Source organism: Thunnus albacares, chromosome 5, assembly GCF_914725855.1.
Source record: "Thunnus albacares chromosome 5, fThuAlb1.1, whole genome shotgun sequence".
NCBI lineage: Eukaryota > Metazoa > Chordata > Actinopteri > Scombriformes > Scombridae > Thunnus > Thunnus albacares.
This window is the reverse complement of record NC_058110.1, coordinates 12,738,623-12,763,205: the sequence shown is the minus strand read 5'-3', so window position 1 is coordinate 12,763,205 and position 24,583 is coordinate 12,738,623. Positions and strand designations below refer to the sequence as shown.

Sequence of the window (24,583 nt, the reverse complement as noted above, 5' to 3'; positions counted from 1 at the left end):
AGACAAAATTTGATGATCAATAATGATGATCACTTAGAGAGAAGATGTGGATTAAAACAAAGTATGACAAATGTGAGAAGACAAGACATAACCTCAAACATTAACTCTCCACATTTATCTTTCTGTTAAAGGAACTTTTCACAAAATAAACACTCGACAGCAGTTAATACAAAAATGCAATGTAATGAATTTGGTTTCTAAATTTTCAGTTGTAATAAGCATCAGCAATATAATTACAAATAGAGCACACACATTTTTTTCATGTTCAAAAGGATTAAAATAACATTGATTCTGTGTCTTAGGGTGTAACGATGATGATGATAATGACCTCCCAGAAGTCCCGCCAGGGCCCCGCCCCCAGAGGCTATCTGAACTCAGCATCAAAGAAAAAATGCCGCCCATCCCAGAGGGCAGCGCCTTCTTCATCTTCAGCAGAACTAACCCGTGAGTATCGTACATGATGTTTGGTGATATTGATACCAGGACATAATTACATACCAGTCAACCTGTTCAGTTGAACAGAAAAATAACCTTTAATATCTTTCCAAATTAAATCTCTATCACAAATCCAGACTTGCTGTTACACTTTTTCTGCCTGCTCCCTTTCCCTGTCTGTCTCCACATCTCCCTCTTTTTTATTTTTATCACTGTAGGATTCGTGTATTCTGCCATAAGCTGATCAACCATCAGATTTTCACCAACCTCATCCTGGTCTTCATCATGCTCAGCTCCGTCTCTCTGGCTGCTGAGGATCCCATACGCAACTTCTCTGCTCGCAATATTGTATGTAAACAAGTACCGGGGTTGTAGCAGCTTATCTGCAGGTTTTGCAATATCTTCAATTCTTTTTTGTAGCGTTTCAGTCAGCACCATCAGACAGTAGCAAGCACTGTCACTACTGCTATGTACAGTAGCTACTGTAGGAAGCTCATTGTCTCATAATGGGCAAGTGTCGGTTTTAGCAAAAACTCAAACAAACTTAAATGAATTAATCTTTTTTTATTGGTTAATCCATCTGTCCATTTTATGCTGCTTATTCAGGCCCAAGTTGCATTACTTTAGTTATTTATATTGTTGGGAATTATTGTTACATAATGATGGAAAGTACTTAAAAAATACAGTATATAATAATAAATAATTCTAGGCCATATCGTCCATACTGGTTTTCCATCATACTTTCATACTTTGATCTGTATGATTGTGAAACAGACATTAAATTGCTTTCTATGTGGTATTGAAGATGTCTTATAAAGTCTGAAACTTGACTTTAAAGAGATATTTTTAGAGATATAGGAGATACATGCAAATTTGAATTCCTCACATTCTATGATTAGAGCAAACTACTTCTACAAAAATAAATCTCTGGTATCTTGATTTGTTTATGGGAAACTCTTAACTGTTTTTACATTAAAATATTACCTAGTGCAGCTTTAATTTACTAGGAGTTACTATGTCATGTGTTGACCCTCACTGTATCTACAGCTTTAGATCATTCATTGTGCTGTTATCCTGGAATGACTTGATGACTTGAACTTGTGCATTGCCTCTTGCAGATACTTGGTTATTTTGACTATGCTTTCACCGCAATCTTTACTGTTGAGATCCTGTTGAAGGTAAATGTCCTTTGTGTGCTGTGTTGTGCTGTGCTGGGTAGAGCTTCAGTAACCCTGCGTGCTTATGTCACTCTGATTGCCTCCTCAGATCCTAGGGTATGCAGACTATGTCTTCACTAGTATGTTTACATTTGAGATCCTTATTAAGGTAAACAATAAAAACTGTTGTCTGTGAAGATTCTCAGTCATCCAGGTCATGGTTATCCAAGGAGGGTCGAATCGAGGGGGACTGGACTTGGTTGTAGATACTTGAAGAAGCCCCTTGGATGAGAGGCGAAACATCTTCAAGTATCTTCAACCAAGTTCAGTTGCCCTCGGTTCAACCCTCCTTGGATAATAAAAACTGTTGAGCTGCCTCAGCAACAACCCACCACGTCCAAGCTTGCTGCACATGTCCTCCCTCCCCCCATTTTTGTCTCTATACTTTTTTTGTTAAAACGGCCGCCTGCTTGTTTTGTTGTCATAGCGCCAATCCGTCAACGTGGAGATCATGCATTTTTGTCAGATATTTTTTTGTCTGTCAGTCACTTTTCCATCACGGCCCACTCCCCTTCTTCATCCTCGACCAGTTTATGGACCAGTGGCTCTCCAGAGTACAACTTCCTGTTTGGCTGTTCCCAAATTATTTTTTAATTTTTCTTTTTAACTTTCTGAAGATTAAAAAATATATGCCTAATTGGCACTATGACTCTGGTGGCGTTTTGAGATCTTTCACCAGTTATGATCATTTTTAAAAACTTTGAATCTTTGTCAACATCCTTGACTAGTAAATACCCACATTATGAACAACTAACTTTTTTTTTTAATATGAAGGATGTGTTAAATTTGAAACATTGTGGACTGTGGAGAGATGAACTTGAACTTGAACAACCATCAAGCTTAGTATTCCACTGCCTGACTGTGTACTGCACATACAGATATTCTTCTCTCTTTAATTTGGTCATTTGAATGAACTTGAAGAAATCTACAAAAATCAGGAAATGTCATTTTTACTGTTAAAATTCAGTCCTCTGCCTTACCCTTTGCTTGCTGCATGCCTAAACCAGGAAATCCCTTGTTTTTCACTTTAAGCCTAACATTTGATCAGGAGAGGATTATAAGCCCTGTTTCTTGGAAAGTGTTTGTTGTAGGGTCCCTGGCTTAATCTGCATTAGAAATGAATGTAGTGGCTTTGGAATAATGTGCCCCATGTCTTGTGAACATTTTGCATTTTTTATGATCTGTCTATTTATGTGTATGTGTGTGTGCAGTACTGCATATGTATATGTCTGCTTTTAAGTTCCTATTGTATGTGAATGAATATTTTTTTATTTAGAATTTTAAAAATAGAAAAATTGAATTGCATGACACTATTGTTGCTTACACAATATTACAAGTACCAATCTGTTAACAAGTTTGTTTCTGAGATACTGCTTTTCAACTGTGCCTGCTCTAAGAAACATAATTATCATTACTTGTGACAAACACCTGTTTAGGTGCATTCTCCAGTTACCTTATGAGGTAACCGTAGCCTTCAGCCAGGAGCAGATGTCATCAGGTGGTACCCAACCTTCACTGAGTGTTTCGACACTCTCCAGTTGGTGTCCAAATCACTGCCTATCTGCTCCTGGCTTCCAGCTTCCCTCCCCAGCCTACTCCATATCCAGCAAGAGGCTTGTTCTGCCTCCTCCCTCATCCTACGAGCTGCTTGTTTCTTGCTCCTTTTGTCCAGGCCTAGAGCTGACAACAACTACCTGTTGATTTGGCTGGTAAACCTCTGCAGCTGATCTCAGTGGCAAACAACCATGCCTGCCATCCCTTGTCCTTACACTCCTGAACTAAGGGCTGGTACAAGGCCTTTCTCTCATGGGTCTCCTGACATCCCTCCTCCCACGGCACTGTCAGCTAAACCAGAATCATTTTCCGGTCTTTGGTTGACCACAATACAATGTCTGAGTGGAGTGAGTTGTGTTCACCACCTCCGAGAACTGCAGCCTCCTTCCCACGTCGACCCTCAAATCCCAGAACCTGGCAGTTTGCAGCAGATTGGGCTTTGGTCTTTTAGTTAAGAAAGGCCAGGCTCCCTACTTGATGAAGGTGATGACCTTCTTCAAGTTCAAGCCAGCTGACCTCTTCTTGCATCTCTCCCGCTCTATTGTGTCAGTAAGAGACAGAAGCACCTTATCATGGCGCCACTTCTACCATCCTTGAGTTAGACATGCTTTACACCCACACAGAGCTTGCAATGTGGGTCCTTTCTCAGCCCCCATGTGTGCAGTTGTGATGGCAAAGGAAGGGTGTCATACATGGATGGCAGGAGGAAGGAAACATGGAAGGGCTCCAGTCTCCACAGCTCTGCCCAGGAGATCTTGCGCTTGGGCAGATCCCATTTTGTCCATGCACCCTGGGACCCTTGTTCCACTGCCTTTGACATTCGCTTCTCCTCCTCATGGGTCCATACCTCTGCCTGGACCATGCACTTGTGTTTCCCCACCACTGGAAGTGTTCAGAATCAAGGCCTTGCTGCCTGATGCAGGGGTTGCTGATGATGTCTTGCAGCTTCAGGGAACTCACTGCCTACTCTATGGCTGCACTGGCTGCCCGCTTACCCCATATCTGGTTGTGACAGCTGCTTGCTTTACCAGGTCATCGTTGGAGTCTCTCGGGCTTAATAAAATTCTGCATTTTGCCACCTTGTATTCCTCCACAACTGATGACAGGGGGAGCTGTACTTGCCCAGATCAGATGTAAAGGCCCACTAAAGAGAAACTTGGGGGAATTCCCAACCATCTCTGCAGGTGCTTGTTGATTTTCCTCTCGATGCCCTCTACAGGTCATGGGGAACTCATAAACTGTGAAGAGCCAAAGAAGCCTGGGAAGAACGCCATGCTGGTACAGCCAGGTCTGTCTTAAATTTACTGGGTCCAGAGTCCGGATTTGTCGATCCTCTTCAGCCATTCATCGATCTGCTTCACAGCATTGGTGCAATGGCTCCATCTGTCAGTGATACATTAAACCACTTTCCTAAGCACTTTGTTGGGTTGTCCTCAGTGGATGACCTCACCCTGAACTTGGAGGCTGAACTTGTTGGTGCCCTTCCCGATACACCATACTCATGGACTTGCTGGCCTTAAATGAGGGGGTTTCCAGTACACATTTTGCTTGGACATGTGACACGGTTGTTATTGTGTTGTTGTCCAAGTGCCTTCATAGTGCCAGCTGGGCGATCCCCAACTCTCGCATGAAGCCACAGGTTACGCCTTCTACTGATGATATTAGGAGGTTCATACCCATAATAAACAGGATGGGGGAGATGGATTTATTTCAAAAACCAACAAGGAAACTGCAAACCAAATTAAGTTCTGCATTGTTGTTATGAACACTCATAAAATGCAGAATGCAATCAACCCTGAAATGCATGACCTTCAAGTAGAAATACAAAATACAACAAAAATCTTTGGTTACACACACTTTTGAAAATTGACGCTGTAAATAGTTTTACATATCAGTCCACTAAACAGTCATTTAAATCCAATTTCAGCCTGAACTGGGGCTGTCCCACTGTACTGTAAGTGCTTGTGTTTATGATGGCATCTTCCTTAGTCCTGATTGTTTTCTCTCTCCTGTCCAGATGACAGCGTTTGGAGCATTCCTACATAAAGGAGCTTTCTGCAGAAACTACTTCAACCTATTAGACCTGCTGGTTGTTGGTGTGTCTCTGGTCTCCTTTGGCATTCAGTATGTATCACTCATTCATTGTTTTTTCAATGTCTTGGCTGAGCAATTGTGTTGTATTTGTGGTGGAGGGGCTGGATGGATGGTTAAGTCGGTTATTCTGTTGGTTCAACTTCACCGCTAGATGCCACTAAATCTTACACACTAGTCCTTTAAACCATAATCTGTAATGAATGACAGGCAATGAGCTGTCAGCAGATGAGTATTAGTTAAGGCCTTGAACATCACAAAGATGTTTAATGGTAACACCTCTGTCACATACATTACCTAGCTGAATCTGCTTATCCTTATCTTCTTATCTTCCATAGATCTTCTGCTATCTCAGTGGTGAAGATTCTCCGTGTTTTGAGAGTCCTCCGTCCGCTCAGGGCCATCAACAGAGCCAAGGGACTCAAGGTCAGAATGACAATAGTACAACATGGAGCAGTGTGTATCTACTGTATGTGTGCGTAGTTCTCCATGTGAATAAGTCCTGAAGTATATTTGTGCATGCATGCCTCTGATACAGTACTGTGTACTCCTACTAACAGTGTGTAACTCCTTTGCAGCATGTGGTCCAGTGCGTGTTTGTTGCCATTAGGACCATTGGCAACATCATGATCGTCACCACGCTGCTGCAGTTCATGTTCGCTTGTATCGGAGTACAGCTCTTTAAGGTACAGTGAAGAGATGGTGAGAGGGAAAGAGTGTAGTGTGGTCACAAAACAAACTCTGACTCTGCTTGTTTGAAACAGTAACTTGTTGTACAGAAGTTGAGGGTCTAAAACTAAATGCATCTCTGACTTTCTTTGTTGTTTTCTTACACAGGGGAAATTTTATCGATGCACAGATGAGGCAAAGTCCAGCCCAGAGGAGTGCAAGTAAGTTCTTTTATGTCTTCACAGTTTCCAGCTTCAGACGTTGGCCTGCATGAGTGTCTCTGAGTTTATGCTTATGCATATATATGTGGTTAAAATTTCATCTATAAATCACAGAGGTACCTATATTCTCTACAACAACGGAGACACTGCGCTGCCCATGGTGAAGGAAAGGATCTGGTACAACAGTGAGTTCAACTTTGACAACGTCCTCATGGCCATGATGGCTCTCTTTACCGTCTCCACCTTTGAGGGATGGCCCACGTGAGTACTGCTTTGAGTTTGGTAGGACTCTGGATTCACTTAATGTTTGATAATTATTCACCTTTTTTCTGTCTAAATGAAGAATTCTCTATTGTCACCATTTTCAGTAACCAAAAGTAAAGAGATATCACCTATTTTGTCTATAAATTGACCACTTTGTGTGTATGAATTTTTGCTTAAGCATGCATTTGTATTTGTAAGACTTAAAGTCCATCATGTACTATTAAGTAACCAAATTTGTTCAGTTAGAGTTGCTATCAATAATTACCTGTTCAGTGTCTTGACTTTCTGTTTTTTTTCCTTAGTCTGTTGTACAAGGCCATTGACTCTAACAGAGAGAACATGGGTCCCATCTACAACTACCGCGTTGAAATCTCCATCTTCTTCATCATCTACATCATCATCATCGCCTTCTTCATGATGAACATCTTTGTCGGTTTCGTTATTGTCACCTTCCAGGAGCAGGGAGAGAAAGAGTACAAGAACTGTGAGCTGGACAAGAACCAGGTAGGAGCAGCCTGTTGCGTTTGTGAGTGTGATGGGTTGAACATTTTAAGTTTAGTAGAACAGAAGAACATGTAAAAGGAGATTTGTTGATCCCAAACAACTGGATCTAGCTAATTAACAATGCACCATTTCATCAATTTCATTTTTCTGCTTTAAAAAATGAATAAAGACTGACCTGATCCAAATGGATTTGTGCTCAAATGTGATGAAATATCTCCTGTATCTTATTACTGATAGGTCTAAAGAGTGCTTGCATCTTTTACATAAGACAACATTTTGCACTTGTTAATCTGTTTGTGTCTCTGTCTGTTTCTCTATTTGCCACCACCCAACCTCACCATCACTGCAGCGTCAGTGTGTGGAGTACGCTCTTAAGGCCCGCCCTCTGCGGCGCTACATCCCCAAAAACCCGTACCAGTACAAGTTCTGGTATGTGGTCAACTCCACTGGCTTTGAGTATGTCATGTTTGTCCTAATCATCCTCAACACCTTGTGTCTGGCCATACAGGTAAGCACTCTTCATTCAGTCCTTCAGCTAAAATTGATGTAAACTAGCTGGTGAATCTACCTTCATTCATTTAATGGTACAATGGATCATAAATCAGTTTTACCCATCTAGCTTAAGTTCATGATACCCATTACTGCATATTACCAGGAAAACATTAGTTTGATTATATACACCACATGGAGATTAGATATTTAAAACATAATATTGTTGGTAATATTTCGGTGCTTGTTGAGAATTTCATGGCAGCAGTTATTTTAAGATGTTTTGGGGCATTTTCCTCTTCATTGGAGTTAATAGTACAGTATAACTGAATAAATTCAACACTTCCTATTATATTGTGTACTACTTAATATAGATGTACTTAATACACATGTATCAATGATAAATGTTTGTTTAATATCTCTGCTTAGTCTGGCTGTCTGTCTCTTTCCAGCACCATGGTCAGTCTCATCTGTTTAACTACGCCATGGACATCCTAAACATGGTCTTCACCGGGGTTTTCACTGTGGAGATGATCCTCAAGCTCATCGCCTTCAAACCCAGAGTAAGTCTCTTTGTTTGTAGAAATTTGCAGATATTGCAGTATTTGCAATATTTAAGCAAATAATATGCAAATATAAGCAAAACTGCCACTACGGTTTGCTCAGTTTTCCTTTTAGACCTCCCCTTACATTTTATCCCAACAATGGTTCTTGTCTGATAGCCTTCCCCTTCTCCTTTTAACCCAGCCCTCATACACTCTTCCTGTCCCTCTTACCTCCCCTCTGGTTCCTCTTGATGCCTCTCACTGTGGGGCTCTTCCCCCACTGACTGCGACACCTCTTCCATTTTCTCCTTACCCTCACCCTCCATTACTCCTGTCACCGTAACCTCTCTACCTCTTACACTTTCCTGCATCCCCCTCCTCTCCTGCCTTTCTCCCTCCTCCTGCTGGCTGTACATGCTGCCATATTCAGGACTATGTCGGAGACGCCTGGAATGTCTTCGATGCTTTGGTGGTGATTGGCAGTGTAATCGACATCATACTCAGCCAGGTAGAAAGACGTCAGTATGTACAACTCTGTCATTCCCTCTTCCGGCTCTCCCACTGCTGCTGCCACTCTCCTTTTTTTCCCTTCCTTCACGTCTCTCCTCCTTCCCTTCCTTCCTCTCTTAATTTTCTATTATCTCTTAAGGTTGGCTTGATCCAATTTCTGCTCATGAAGCAAATCTGTTGAATCTGGTGTGGACTTAATGGTTGATGGGCACCATAGACCAACTGGGCTGGAACAATTTCCATCAGTTATATGCGTCTACAACTCAACAGTATTAAACATACTGTATGCATTGAGCCATGAGTCCACACTGATTAGATTTTGTTAAATTGCTTTAAGTCTATGGTGGCCATTTCTTTGAGTCTGCTACTGTATCAGTGAGAGTAACAATTACTTTCAAAATTCAAGATTAATGACAACGAGTTCTAAGTTTTCAGATGGGTATTTCTAAAAATTTGTCATTATATATTATATATAAAAAGTTATACTCTCACAGGCTCAGTGGCAGGAAGGATTTGACTTTCAACCTCACTGTTATATCAAATCACAACCTTTTGATGTTCTCTTCTATCTTTCATAATTCTTCTTTTTTTTACCTCTTCTTCTTCTTCTTTCTTTTCTTTCTCGCTCTGTTGTCTCTCTCTTTCTTCTTTTCTGTGTGTCTTTGTTGCTTGTGCTTGCAGAACTATTTTGCTGATGCATGGAACACGTTTGATGCCTTAATTGTTGTGGGTAGCGTGGTTGACATTGCCATCACTGAGATCAATGTAAGTAGTCATTTATCACACATACACACCTGTCTTCCTGTGACGCTCCCAGCAGGAGGACCTTGCTTTAGCATCAGAGTTGCGTTCAAGATCACAACATTTTTTTTAATGTTTAAATAAATGCTAGCAACTAGCCACAGTTTTATTTGATTATTATGTTATGATGACTAAATCATTTTTAACTGAACAGAAAAAAGGGTAAAAGGAGACTTTCACACGTTTAGTGGTGTGCAAATGATATCTATGGTAAGATTTTTAAGATTTCGAGATTTTATCAGCATTTCTTGCAATTCTGTCCAGATTATATACCTCAAAATGCTTTATCCTCCTGGATTACAAAAAATAATTGATAACAGAGACAGTAAAAATAAAATGTTTGAATTGTTTTTGAATGCAACTCAATTATCCCATGTAAAAATCTTGCATGTAGAAATTCCTCTGCTTGTAAACTCTTTGAATCTGCCGTCCTGCTACTGCGAAACCACTCTGTGTGCAGGTCTGCTCTTAACACTGACCCCATGTTAGCTGCAGGGTGGTCCGTGTGAAAGTGTATGTTTGTCCTTTTGGTCACTTGTTTTGAATGGATGTTTGAATGAGAGAGCACACTGTAAACCTTCATTGATCAAACTCTAGGATATGATGTAATGTATAAAATAAATGTTGCATGCAGAGAGCCTGGATATTATGAGTTAGAGGAAAAAAGTAAATATAACCTGAGATGTCAGCACTTCATGTACAGTGGCTGCTGTATTGAACCAGTGTTTTAAGATTAAGATTTGCCTTTATTGCCAAAAGCAGTATGTAGGACTTTGTGCTCTCAGCTTCCTGTGTGAAAATGTTCCCAACAGGTACCATCAAAGGTGAGCGGTGGGGCTCAGTCACTGTAGCTTTACTGCTCATTAGACAGAGGCAGAGAAGGAAAGTTAAGGCAGATAACGATTCGGCTTTCAACTTTTAATTCTCAGGAGACCGAGAGAAACTCCCCAGAGAGATGGTAAATTAATTAAAAGAAACCTAATAGTGTGACGAATACGGGATGTTTGTGATGCACGCAGCTGTATGTACAAATATCAACACTGAACGTCATACAGTATCTCTTCAGCCTAGCAAACTGGGGGATCCGCATTTGCAAGTGTGATCCGGTTGTAGCAATAAAACTGTGGAAGACAACTCGACACTCCATTACCCCATTCATTTTCATACACAACAAAAACAACTTGAAACTTCCTCGACCTTGATCAACCATCACAATAATTCACAGCACCTTGATTTGTTTTAGTCAAAAAGTCAGTAATTAATCAGTCAGTAATTGTCATACAGCAACAGGAAGTGATGAAAGTCTCTTCCAAAACAAAATCTCACAAAGAAACGTGTTGCAAATCAGGTTTGATATTGAAAAGTAATATAATTTAAAAACAGTGGAAAAAGTGTTTCAGATATTTAATTACATCCAGCATGAATCGCATAAAAATGTATTTGGGGTAATTTTATGTAGATGATAGTAATGATAAAACAAAACAGTATCAGTATTTTCCTCTAAGGATGTGTATCAGTGCTTCCCCCTCATGGTGAATGTCAACAGATAAACTCTTTATCTGCTGAAGTTCATTTTCCATTAGCGTTGTATGCCTGCATCTCATGTCTGCTGAGAACATTAGGTAAAGCTTTTGCATGAGAGGCTTCACGCTGATGTTGTTTTTGTTTGTGGTATAAATTGTAATGCTGTGGGGATTTTTTTTTAAGTGATGGAGCTTCTGAGTGATTTTTTAAAAATGTAATTAGATGTTGAATGAATGAAAGGTAATAATGATGTGTGATGACGTTTGCAGCAGCATTGACTCGTGAACGGTTTGGTGCTGTACAGCTGGTTTGTGTAACTCGGATTAACTTTAGGCTTTTGGTTTCAAGTCGGCAGCCATTCCTGTCGTCAAGGTGATAGTGGAACCAGGGGTAAGAAGAAGCCCCTCCTCCTCCTCCATCTATGTCCCCTTACCCTTTTTACCCATTTAAAAGCATCAAGATCTTTTTGTTGTCGCTCTCTGTCGCTCACTTAACTGATGAAAACATTGAGATGCTTTCTGTCAGAACTTCTGGTCTCACTTTTTCAGTCAAGTGTGAGGGTTTGTGATCGAACTCTCAATGTTTGTCAAAGTCTTGTTTTGAAACCGCCTGGTTTGTTGCATTTTGGCCCCCAGTTTCATGGTTGAGCTGACATTTTGTTTTGTTTAGATCTTGTCCTGTCTTGGTGCATGGCATGAGACGGAGGAACAGCTAACGCGCTGTGTGGTCTTTTGTCTCATTTCTTCATTACAGCATAGCTTGACCAAATGTTTGCAATCAGACTACCAACGTCATATAGTCAATGCACTGCTTTGAATTTACACTTCTTGTCAAAGGTCTTGTGTGATTGTACTGTAAAAGATCCATCTTGGTGTTTGACTCAATTGTAAACAGTCGTTCACAGTTTGTCTTTTGGTTTGTTTGTCTTTAGACTGCAGATTGTGTCTGTTGCCTGTTTATCAGTCAGAATTAAATGTACTGTATGTGTAAATCCCCCAGGTCTGTTCATGGCATGGTGTTTAAGACACTGCTACTCTGCATGCACGTTGATTGTTGTCATTGCAAAGACGCAGAAAGATCACAAATAGGAAGATTTCTTCATAACGATTTTCATTTATTTTTATGTTGTTTGTAAGTTGAACACATGACTGGTTGAAAGAACGCATGTAAGAATGACTGCCGTCTGTGTTTGGATATTACATCTTTAGTTTCTTCATCCCTTAATCGCTCTCTGTCTCCTGCCCTTCAGAACACGGAGGACAGCGCTCGCATCTCCATCACCTTCTTCCGCCTGTTCAGAGTGATGCGATTGGTCAAACTGCTGAGCAGAGGGGAGGGCATCAGGACTCTGCTGTGGACCTTCATCAAGTCCTTTCAGGTGAGACTGTGAGATAGGCAGCTAATACACATCCTTCTTGAATCTGCAGTATTATAAAACAGATAAGAGACACTTGGAGCGTTAACTTCTAAAAACAGCTGCAGGGTAGTTGGCTTATGAGTTAATACGTAGTTTCACATATTTTCACCAATGTATAATATATTCAGCCCATTTGTCTTTTTAAGAAAATAGCACTACATTGAAAAAAACACCAGGTGCTGCGTCAGTGAGAGGATGAAATAAAAACAATCCTGTTTGAAAAATACATGTTTCCATCTCTACATCAGTTTCTGATACTATGAGGCAACATTTTATAACTAAAACGTTACAAGTGATAATCATGTATTTGATTGGCCAACATAGTGCATCATTGGTTAACCATGCATTGTGTCAAAAACTGATCCATATTCATTTTTTATGTGAGGGGCCTTCTAAGTCAGTAGTCAAGTTGTACCAGTGAACCAAGTTACACCATTTTAAATTGCATAAAAGCACAGAAGTTTGAGTGGTTATTTTGCAACTGCTGTTTGGTTGGTAACTAGTAGATGACAATGTGCATCACTGAAATTCACGACTGTAGATTGCAGGGTTTTGTTACAGTGTCTTACTCTTTTCTCTTTTTTTCCCAACCAGGCTCTTCCCTATGTTGCACTTCTGATAGCCATGTTGTTCTTCATCTATGCTGTAATTGGAATGCAGGTAAAGTGTAAAATATTTTTATAATCAAATGTGATCAGAGTACGACTGGAACCTGAAAGACACCCTGCAAGATATATGTTGCCTCCAGTGACTGATATCATCTTGTAACCCCTTGTTTTGTAGTTTTTTTAGGCGGTATCTGAGAGCAGGCTGGTTGATTCTCTGTATGACACTTTTATCCACTTTTAGGTGTTTGGGAAAATAGCCATGGTGGATGGGACACAAATCAACCGCAACAACAACTTCCAAACCTTTCCTCAAGCTGTCCTGATGCTCTTCAGGTCTGTGTGTTTGTGTAACTTGAATTGCCGATTATAAGTAACTAAGAGTCATACGTTGATGTGCAAAAAAACTCTCATTCTGCTTCTGTATTAATGTTTCCTGGTTGTTGTTGAATGTTAGGTGTGCCACTGGTGAGGCCTGGCAGGAGATCATGCTGGCCTGTCTGCCAGGAAAGCTCTGTGATTTGGAGTCCGACTACAACCCCGGAGAGGAAAGAACCTGCGGCAGTGGCTTTGCTGTCATCTACTTCATCAGCTTCTATATGCTCTGTGCTTTTCTGGTAATCTTTAGACGAATTCAGCTGAATTCAGCAGCAGTAATGTTTGGACACAGACTGCATGCACATTCCTGTATACAATGAAATACAACAAAAAATGCTAAAAAAAAATGTGCTGCATGTCCTGGTTTCAGATCATCAACCTGTTTGTAGCTGTCATCATGGATAACTTTGACTATCTGACCCGTGATTGGTCCATTCTTGGACCACATCACCTGGATGAGTTTAAAAGGATCTGGTCTGAATATGACCCTGAAGCCAAGTGAGTACTCAGGACTCATTTTGGAGACAGTAACAGTTTTTCTTGAATTATCAGTGTAACTGTGGAAGTAGTGAAGCCAGTGCTCAGTGGTATCATGTCTTTGATTTGATTGTGTGTTGTTGTCAGGGGCAGGATAAAGCACCTTGATGTGGTGACTCTGCTGAGGAGGATCCAGCCTCCACTGGGCTTCGGCAAGCTCTGTCCCCACAGAGTGGCCTGCAAGGTAGGTTTCCATGCTCATACTTATACAGAGAGAGAAACGCATGAATTGAAGTTGTGGTAAATCTTGAGGATGACAAAAATACATGAAACCTTTTGTACATCTTTGACATTTCTGCATGTGATTGCAGCGTCTGGTGGCGATGAACATGCCCCTGAACAGTGATGGGACTGTCATGTTTAATGCCACCCTGTTTGCTCTGGTCCGCACCGCTCTCAAGATTAAAACAGAAGGTGAGTCTGCACCTTCTGTCCATCAGAGATATTCAAAATTGTCTGTTATATTCATATGGATTGTGGCTATTTGGTCTGTGCATTCCCACTCTGTACAGTAAAGACGAGGGATTTGTAGTATAAAACAGTACTATGAAGTACTTTGACCACAAGGTAAGAAGATGGAGTACGGGTATATACAGTAGGTGCCTGTCCTATTGTGTGTACCGCAGCTTCCAGGTATAAAAGCTACTTGAGTTATCAGTCCAGACATCTGGAGATCTCTCAAATTTCGTCCGTAACTAAGCGAAAATTCTAAGAGCATGAGGTGCCACAAATTCTCTTAAATTACTTGTACATGCAACTTAAGAACAAATCTGTTCATGAGTTGTTCTTGCATGAGGCCATGTGTTTGATATTTGGTCATTTTTTCACCTTTAATCAGTTATTATTCCCATATTCATGAACAGAGCTGCTTTAATACTTTGTCTAGTAAGCATTATTCATCACCATAAGGACACAAAAACATAAACTGAAATGAATATTCAGCATATAAAATATGCCTTTTATGAAGGTTAATTAAATTAAAGTTTATGGAAACAAACAGAGCAAATTCATCAATCAGTGTAGGCATGAATCCTATAAAATGAAACCAAACATACCAAGACATCAATTACTTATGTCCAGAAATCTGCAAGCCAACACTTCTAAATGATTTACTCTGACAGAGATCATCGGACAGAGCTCATGCATTTAAATGTATGTCACGTCATGCTACTGTGACTTTAATAGAATAGTTCCTTATTTACAAACTATGTTAATGTCTTGAACTCTTCCTAGTCAGAAAGTCCATAAACTCATTTAGCATTTTGCCACAAGAGGGAACTATAGATGTTCAATAAGTGGTTTCTCTCCAGCACCCACTGCTCGGCTAAGTTGACATAAAAGCCAGAACATTTCATTTATGCATAATATGGCATCAAAAGTATTTAGTTTATTCAACTGATTCAGATAATTTACTTTTAAACTCTATTTCATGTTGACTGGGAGTGTTTCCTGCTCAGTTGGATTTGGATTTATTACTTTCTCTCTAGTTATGTATTTGTATTTTAATGTTTTATGTTATTGTTGATTTGTCTTTGGCATATTTTCAGTGTATTGATAACTGTGTATGTGTGAGAGAGATACAATTAATACTTTCTGCTATGAACCACTTAATTCACCAACATATTCAGCAGCTACTTGACACTTTTGCCAAAAAATACCTTACATTCTTCACATTTTCTGCCATTTCCAAGGTAACCTGGAGCAAGCCAATGAGGAGCTGAGAGCTGTGATCAAGAAGATCTGGAAAAGGACCAGCATGAAGCTGCTGGACCAAGTGGTGCCCCCTGCAGGCGGTCAGTGGTCATTAAACACAAGCAGGAACACGTGATGATCATTTGACGGTGTCTGTGTCTCTCTCATTTGGGAGAGAGAGACACAGACACCGTCATTCACAGTTCTGTGAATGACGGTGTCTGTCTCTCTCGCTCCCTCTGCACCATTCTCTCGCTTGATTTGAAAACACGCTACTTCTCATTTCTATTTTCACAAGAATTAACATGAGACCGACAGTATAGGGGAACACAGCTTCCTGCTGATAGCATTTATGATGTTTTTTTTTCCAAATCAACATACAAGTGAGGTCAAATCCAAGTCAAAGTAGCTCAAGAGAAGAGAAGAGAATAAGTGCTGCATACAAAAAGCTCCATGTTCCACCTGACACAAAGTGCCACAAGGTTGAATGAGAGAAAGAGCAGGTGAATAGACTGGTTGAAGACCAGATATGCTGCTGATTTTGGAACATTTGCATACATAACAGAAGGGATATCAAGCATGAGATCTTAATATTATGTAAAATTAATTTACATCTGTTAATACATTATTTGTATTGACAGAAATACTGCAGACTGCATGTGTATAAATAGAGGGAGGAAGGATGTCAAACAATGGACATGCTTTTGAATGCGACTTTATTATCCCCATAAATTGAACTGAAATGAAGTCGGTTACATTTGCTTTGCTGATTATTTTCACTCTTCTGGATACACTCTCTCTCTGTTTTACCCACTATATTCTGTGTGTCAGACAGGAATCATGTCAAACTTAGATGGAAGACAAGCCGATCTGTGATATTTTGTTTCAAATACATTTTGTTGTTGTGATCAAATCATTATGGTGTCAGAGATGGAGTGAGAGAGTTAAAGTTATACTCTAATTTGATACTCAGATTTTGTCTTTTGGGTATCAAACGCATCCTAAACTTGAAAGAGGGCCTTTAGTGGTTCATTATTTTCCATTAAGAAGTTGAAAAAAATGAATTGAAAACATGAATCCAAGCTGACTACTGCTGCTCACTATGGAGGAGATATTTACATATTGTACAAAACCACATTTCAAATTTACAGAGTGGAAATGTTTAGTGCGCAAAATCTAGGTTTGGGGGTTAATCCATGAGAGGCCTTGAGTATCTTGTTTTTGCTTTGCTCTGAAGCACTGACACCCACTTGCTGACCACAACCAGCAAAACGCGACCGAGGACCAGACTCTTCCTTGTAGTTCCACCTCAGTTCACAGAAACACCCCTTATCTGTCTCAGCCAGTTTCTTTTAGAATCACTGGTTTTGTTTATCATTAATCTGACTGTTGGTTGGACCTCTCTCCTCCTCTAGCTCACACTCACTCTGTCATACTGATTAAATCTTATTCAGATCAGAACATCCTGAAACAGTGTAGAGAGATTTCATAAAATGCTGATGTTTTATATATGTTGTATCCTTTTTATGTTTTGCTACTGATACAGGCCAAGTGCATGTACATGTGCAGTTTTCTGTCTGTGCTGAGACTTCTTTCTTAAACTAGTTTTACAAACATTTTTATAAACAGCTTTAGCAAAAACTGACTGACTGACATTATGCACGTAACAAATAACAATTCTAAGATGAACTGTGCATTTCCTTGAACTCCTTGAACAACTGTTTGCATGCATCAATTATCAGCATGTCGAGATAAAGGAGTTTCAAAATGATTGCCAAGCTGAGATATGCCAGTAATTGCACTTCAGCCAAGTGTGTAGCCATTGGTCATACCAGTCAAGTATCAAAAATCACTGTATATGAGTTCAAACTGTGGTTTGTGGTCTGTTCTATTTTATGGTTCTCAAACTTTCCAGACATTATCAGATGCCAACATCTACTTCTTCCTCCTCCTACCCATAAATATGCAGGTCGTTGAGTCATTTGGGGTGGTCACTTTTCTGATCTCAGACAAAACAAAGATCACAAAAACAAAACAAATAGACAACAGTAAAAGACTTAATGCTCCAAACTGGCTTATTGTGAACGTCCCCTCAGTCAAGCATGAACACAGATCTTCCTCTAGTTGTGTCTGACTCTGCTTACTACACTTCAGCACTGCTGTGACTTATTTTGTCAAACCATATTCAACTGCATGTCTTTGTGTGTTAGTCTGTGTCGTTAGTCTGCTAAGTCCCTGCACCTCTGTCTCTCTCTCTCTCTTTTGAATATTTTCTGCCAAGCCTCTCTCTTCCACAGCTTGCTCTGCTATCAATAGAGTGCTCAGTCAGTCGCTGGCCTTCTTCTCTTCTCTTTCTGCCGCCCTGAGCTCTCTGGGGCAGTTCTGTTTTAGTCTGGTGGCATGAAACTACTGATACCTCTCTTTCAAAAACTTCACCAGGCTCTGCCCATAAAGAGAACCAAACATACATTGATCTGACAGACATGGCAGGTTGATGCATACATTTTTTTTTTTTTTTACTATCTTATCAAGTGAATCCTTAGATGTTTCTGGTTTTATGTCAACTCAAACACTTTCTGTATATAATTAATGAAAATCCAAACTAAAGTTTGTTATCAACATACACCAGGCTTTATCCAGTATCATACGGACAAAGACTTTGTAAGACAGCTGTCCAGTCTTTTCAAACATTTCTTTCTTGTAGTGTAGTAAATAGTTAATCATGTAATGCATTTTAAGTCCTTATTTAGACAAACAGTGTAATTTTAGACCTTGAAAATGGCTTTGGTCATGACAGAAAGGTAAATTCAGTGGTTTTCTTTCTGAACAGAGCCCTTTGTAGTTTCTCACTGGCTGCGTCGGATGTTGTGGGGAAATGTGGTAGTTGCTCTAAGATGGATCATCATCAATACAGGCCCAACACCGTTTTTCAACCATGGGAGGCAGTGATGCTTCCATCTTAAAGCATCCATCCCATTGACATTCGCCACCTTTACTCGATTCATCTCAAGCTAAAGTTTGTGATAAAAGTAAAGACCCACATTTCCCCACATTCCACGATGCAGCCTCATTTTTTTTCTTCTGTAGTGTCCCTCCCCAGTCTGCTTCAGCAACTCACTTATCTGAGTGAATCAGACCGATGCTTATAAGCCTCCTTGCATGACAGATATGTAGTCACAGTTTCCCCTATGGCTAAATGTAGTTTCGGTGTTCTCCCTTGAGAGGGACTTTGTAGCTCCGACCCTCTCTGCTGCTTCTCTGAACTCTGCTGCCTCCCTGCATGTGCTTCTCGCCACAGATCGTGTTTTTCTGCAATCACAGATATAAAGCACCTCTGCTCATCTGTCTCTTTAGTGGTAAATGTTTAATGTAGTAAATTAGTAATTATAGTTGTAATTAGTCACTATATGACGAAGCAGTGGTCTGTGCTGCAGTAACCGAGACACAGTTATATGTTTCTGTTTCCTCAGATTTCAATGCAGCTATAATTTCTGTAATAGTAACTTGTGGGTCAGGGTTACGTGTGTGTATACCAGTGTTTTTTTTTTGTGTGTGTGTGTGAGAGGAGTGCTTCATAACCACATACATGTGCTTTTATAGATGAAACAAGATTGGAGCTGCAGGTGAAGATATTATCTTATTGTCGGGTTAAAACCTGCTGCACACAGTTGCATGTGTATGTAAATGTCATTTGCAGATTCCTGCAGACTTTTAATGTTCAGCTCTGTCATCACAGCACCTGAACACACTTAGACAGTGCCAAGACTAAGGTTTATCAAACCCTTTGTTTTTGTTCAAAGTTCAAATTGAAAGGGAATTTAGCAATGTTTTCCTCTGTGTCGATAAAGCCACATCTCAGGATACAGTGCAATGGACGATAACATAACTTTCAGTTAAGTCAGGAAGACCACAGGTTTTATGATGTGTACTGAGAAATTCAGTTTACTTACTGTGTGGTTACTGTTGTGATTCCCTTGAAACAGTGTTTCCTTGAAATAGTGTTTCCTTGAAATAGTGTTTCCTTAAAATAGTGTTTCCTAGAATTAACAGTTTTCATGGCGCCCAAGCAGTTAGTGTTTATGACATTTCATGAACTAGCTTTGGTATTCTTTTTAAAGGCTGGATATCAAATTTTAATGATGCAGAGTTATTTGATTTCAATGTCAAGATATTGTCTTTTCATACAACCATCTGCAGTGGTGGTACTTCACCACTGTGATGTTTTTCTCTTGAGAGGTTACCGTTTTGATACTTCTGATTTGTTTTGATGTGGGAAGATGTTTTTGTGTTCTTTTAGAGGGTGAGATAGTATTGGTTATTGGTGTTTGTTTTAATTGTGTGTATGAATACATACAGGATTTCTGTGTTGAGGCATTTAGGTACTTTGGTGTTGATTCGGGAGGCTTTGGTGTGTCTGGTCTGTTCACTCAGATGACGAGGTAACAGTGGGGAAGTTCTATGCCACCTTCCTGATACAGGACTACTTCAGGAAGTTCAAGAGGCGCAAAGAGCAAGGTCTTGTGGGCAGGCGCTCATGGGAGAGGCTGAACACCACCATGGCTCTACAGGTGAGTTAAATGCAGAGTATCATGCTTGTGTCTGTAGTAGTTCAATTTCACAGATTTACTCCACCAGAGCATTGAACAAATCAGTGATTGGATGTAACTTATTTTACTACTTATGTTACTTTCATCTAGATACAGAATAAATACAGGAGAAAGGCTGAAACTCTGCACTCGTATCAACTCTTTCTATGAAAACCATCTAATCATGAATCATTTAATCATGAAATTGCATCAAAATTTTAATAACACATTAAAAAAAGTCAGCCCGTAGTCATCATGAAAACACAGTGAATATCAGATGATTCATTCCCAAACAAGAGAAACAGAGGTTGCAACACTGTAATACTTATTAAGATGTCTATTGCTGAGATCTAACAAAAACAAACTAAATGCATTACACAAGTCTGAGGTATTTGCACTGGCCTGCAGAGCATCATTGAATATATTTACCCTACGTCATAGGTCATTTCAAGGCTTCATATCAAGCTGTGCAGATATTTTGGTTTTATTTCTCTGGGTTTTGAGACATTCTGTCTCAGATATGTCTGCCTGCACCCCGCTACGATGAAGGTGAACAGAATTCCTTTTGTGGTGCTCCTGCAAAAACACATTAAGACATCCAAGAGCAGCAGCTCTTACTGCAAAAATATGTCACTGTTACTGTGGATAATTTATGGTAGACCAGCTGTGTTTTAAGAAGGGGACAGGTATTTACTGAGCTCGCTACTGCTCTACCGAGTGAGGACACACTAACTGCGTCAGGAGCTGAATTAGGTAATAAACAAGGTAAAGGAGGAGTGCATTCTGGGAAAGTTAGTTTTACAACTATTATCCACAGTCTGCTAAAAGGGGATGATTTAGTCCCGGGACTGCAGGGAGTTTCTAACAGACATGTGTATTATGTTTTTACAGATTGTAATTTATATTTTGTGTAAATTTTTGTATTGGAAGTGTACACTGAGGTGATTAAAAAGTAATTACTGAATGAATCCAGAGGACACAGCCAATAGATTTCATTGAACTACTTTCTACCAAAGAAGTAGAACTTTTGACAGTGTATCTTGTGGATTATCCAGAGTAACAGAGTAACCTGGACAAATAAAACCCAAATTACCATTTTTGTAATTTGGGTGAAACAACCCTTTATAAATACTTCTGCTTGTCTATAAATCTCTCAGTGGGTTTGGACCAAAGTAAATCTCAGACTTTCTTTCATCATATGAAACTTCTTGACCTTTCAGGTCTTCTTGCCCAATTTAAACACGGAGATGCAATTGTTATTGTTAGTTTAGCTTCCATGCTCCACCGAGTAGAAAACCTCCAGATTTAAGACCTGACTACCTTTAAAAGCAGGTTAACCGCATTTATCTCTGTAATTACTGTTGTGTGAGGGGATCTGCAAGAGAGACATGTTGGCACTTGAAAAAACAAATATTTACTGATAGGCTTGGTATTACAGCTGCTGTCTTTGCAGGCCGGCCTGCGTACGCTGCATGACATTGGACCAGAGATTCGTCGAGCCATATCATGTGACCTGCAGGACGAGGGGCTAGTAGATGCTAATGGAGAGGAAGAAGAGGAAATCTACAGGGTAAACATCCTTTTAGATCACCTTCAGACATCTTTTAATCAAATCATGCACGCAGGTTCACGCCTTAAACTCTGATTGTAGATGACATAGACAAACTGTCCAACTTCAGCAAATAAATGTGAAAACAGCCTTTTAGCATTAACTCTTTTCAGTACAGACTGAAGGGTCAGATGAGATAAATCCTTGGTTTCATTTCACAGGTTATGTTTATTTGTATTTTTTTGGGTTTTTTTCTCTACAACTGGAACTGGTACAAATGTAAACTCCATCAAACCTACTGAAAAAAAGGAGGAAAAGACAAGGCTGAACAGGGACCTCTATGCCTTGTATGAAAAAATTTAAACAACATCCAGCTTTATATAATTAATGGTGTCAAATAAGCAGTTTAAAATCTATTTAAATGGACACATTTTGAAAACATGACAAGTGTGTTGATGACAGGGTATTTGAGGTCATCTGATGGGGATGTGGGATTATCTAAGATGAAAAAAGTTGTGAACTACTTTAAATGAACCAACATTTATTCATTTATTGGAGAATTGTTTAAAATGATGTGTATTGGTTAAAGTTGTCGGGTTTTTAGTTTTGACCAGCATCTTTGTGAGTTCTACTTTCAGCATCTTGCTGTGTTTATTATGGTGTTTTGTCTCAGTCCTCATTGGTCTCTGGTGTCTCTCTGCAGCGTAATGGCGGTCTCTTTGGGAACCATGTCAACCATGTCAGTGCAGATCAGCAAGGCTCCTCTCACCCGACTACGGTCACTCAGCGGCCGCTACAGATCCTGCCCTTTTCCTGCAGTGCCTCGATTGAACCCATCCAAACTAGCGGGAGAGCCAGCGACAGCGACAGAGGAGGGGAGACAGATATGAACTCTTCACCCATCCAGTATAATCATCATTATCACACCCCTCATCCGTATAATTACCCTCACTGTAATTCCACTTGCCACCAATCGCCAATACCCTCCAATGCCAACCTCAACAATGCCAATGTGCCCTCACTTCTCTCCATGACCAACGGGAGGCAGCAGAAGTGTTTGTTAAGGCGAGACCGCCCATCCTCCGCCAAAACTGGATCACCGGTGTCCACTTACAGCAAAGGCCTGCATGACAGGCCTTGGAAGTCACACTCCACAAGGTCAGTTGATTGAGACGTGTTTTCCTGTTAAGACACTAATTAAACTTATAACCAGCATGGGGTTTGGGGGGGTGGGATGGGGACCTTTTGTTAAAGGTATAAACCAATGCAGCCACAAGAATGTATTATTTTATAGCTACAGATGCTTAATCTAATATTTGATGCTCCTGTTTTTGCTAATGATTCAAAACTGACATCAAAAGTTCAATGATTCATGAATTAAAGTATGTTTGTGTTTTGCATTGTAGGATAATTCAGTATAAGTGTTTATTGACTTTTCATGAATTGTATTGGATTAGCTGCAATTAACAATTATTTTAGTAATTGATTAATCAGCTGATTATTTTCTCCATTAATAATTCAGTCTATAAAATGTCACAAAATAGTAAAAATATGTCCATCATAGTTTCCTGGAGTACAACATGCAAACTGCTTGTTTTGTGCAACCATCTGTCCAAAACCCAAAGTTATTGAATTTTCTCTCATAGAAGAGAGAAACCAGTGAATTTTGGTCATTTTTGCTTTAAAATATATATTTAAATAATTAATCAATTATGAAAATGCCAGTTGCCAATTAATTTTTTGTTGGTCAGCTGATGAGGGGGTGGGCCGCAGGCCGGCCGCAGCAGGGAGAAAAGGCCTTTATTCGGGTGGTTGGGATCCTTAATATAGTGATATTAGAAAAATATTCATATTAACGTACTGATATTTATTTAAGTCATATCCTACTGCAGTATCTATTAACCAGTTGATTGCCAGACGAAAACCTTCTGAAACTACTTCTGAGTCTCCCGTTCAGCGTGATCAGGTCTCACTGTTCATCATCCTGTTGACGGACAAACTGTATTTTCTCAACTGAATTCATCTCTGCCCACACAGTTGACTGCAAAAGGACACTTACATGGGTTTCGTTTCCTGTGCCAAAGATAATTTACATTTACCAGATGCAGATAATATTTTTTTTATTACTGTAGTGTTTGATCTAAAATGTCAAAGTCACCCAAAACTCCTCCTACAGTATGTACCCATATTTCCACTGTGAGTGTTATTATACATGACTTGTGCAGCCTCATTATATTAATATGACATTTCATCAACAAGCAGATATGAGCTCAAATCAGGAGAAAAAGTTAAACGTTTATTTTCAGTTGGTACTTTAGAGATTCAGTGTCTCAAAATTTGAGCCCCATCAGTAGGTTTTCACTCATTTTCTTTATGTGTTAAGGTTTTAACAAAGTTTTTCCTTGTCTTCATAGGCTAAACAAATAAACATGACTTAATATAAAAAGCTATTAATAAGTGGCCGTGTGATATTGTCCCTGTTGCTCCCTTTATGCTTTGGGACACTAGGCCTGTAAAGTGCCAATATAAATTATTTGGTTTTTAAATCACTTGGCAGCTGCCTTTACACTTAATAAAAATGTCTCAGCTACAGTATCTTAAAGGGTCAGTCCACCCAAATCACAAGGAAACATATTTTCTTACTGTCTAGCGATATAGCTTCTGTTTCATGTGCTGAGCCAATTTTGCAAAGTCAAAAAACAAGTCTGATCAGCCTTTGAAATTTCTGTTGCCGCCCCAATACAATGCAGGTGAATGGAATTTGGTACATTGTGCTCACAGCATGGAGAAAAAAAACTTAATTAGGTAACTTCCCTTTCCAGAAACAATGTCGCGGTTGCTCTGGATAATTTGCAGACCTTGCTGTTTTGATTGGAACCACTTCCCTGCCTGTGCAAAAATCAATGTTGAATTTGTGTCCTCTTGTCCTTTGTCACTGCACGCAACCTCTCTCCTCGTCTTCCTTTCCTGCCCTCCTGTTCCAAAAAATCCTGTC

General features: G+C 39.8%; 1 protein-coding gene across 1 annotated transcript in view; it reads left to right on the top strand.

The window, feature by feature from the left end:
- cacna1db (calcium channel, voltage-dependent, L type, alpha 1D subunit, b) overlaps positions 1–24,583 on the top strand; it is a 94,461-nt gene that overhangs the window by 59,219 nt on the left and 10,659 nt on the right. Inside the window, exons 19-41 of the mRNA XM_044351905.1 lie at positions 303–444; positions 654–783; positions 1,702–1,761; positions 5,224–5,330; positions 5,636–5,723; positions 5,876–5,983; positions 6,135–6,187; positions 6,302–6,448; positions 6,754–6,955; positions 7,305–7,463; positions 7,897–8,007; positions 9,181–9,264; positions 12,074–12,202; positions 12,836–12,901; positions 13,091–13,182; positions 13,304–13,463; positions 13,595–13,722; positions 13,849–13,945; positions 14,073–14,175; positions 15,453–15,554; positions 19,885–20,021; positions 21,493–21,609; positions 22,292–22,746. Coding sequence (XP_044207840.1) covers positions 303–444; positions 654–783; positions 1,702–1,761; positions 5,224–5,330; positions 5,636–5,723; positions 5,876–5,983; positions 6,135–6,187; positions 6,302–6,448; positions 6,754–6,955; positions 7,305–7,463; positions 7,897–8,007; positions 9,181–9,264; positions 12,074–12,202; positions 12,836–12,901; positions 13,091–13,182; positions 13,304–13,463; positions 13,595–13,722; positions 13,849–13,945; positions 14,073–14,175; positions 15,453–15,554; positions 19,885–20,021; positions 21,493–21,609; positions 22,292–22,746 — 2,977 coding nt within the window. The remainder of the gene's footprint in view (positions 1–302; positions 445–653; positions 784–1,701; positions 1,762–5,223; positions 5,331–5,635; positions 5,724–5,875; positions 5,984–6,134; positions 6,188–6,301; positions 6,449–6,753; positions 6,956–7,304; positions 7,464–7,896; positions 8,008–9,180; positions 9,265–12,073; positions 12,203–12,835; positions 12,902–13,090; positions 13,183–13,303; positions 13,464–13,594; positions 13,723–13,848; positions 13,946–14,072; positions 14,176–15,452; positions 15,555–19,884; positions 20,022–21,492; positions 21,610–22,291; positions 22,747–24,583) is intronic.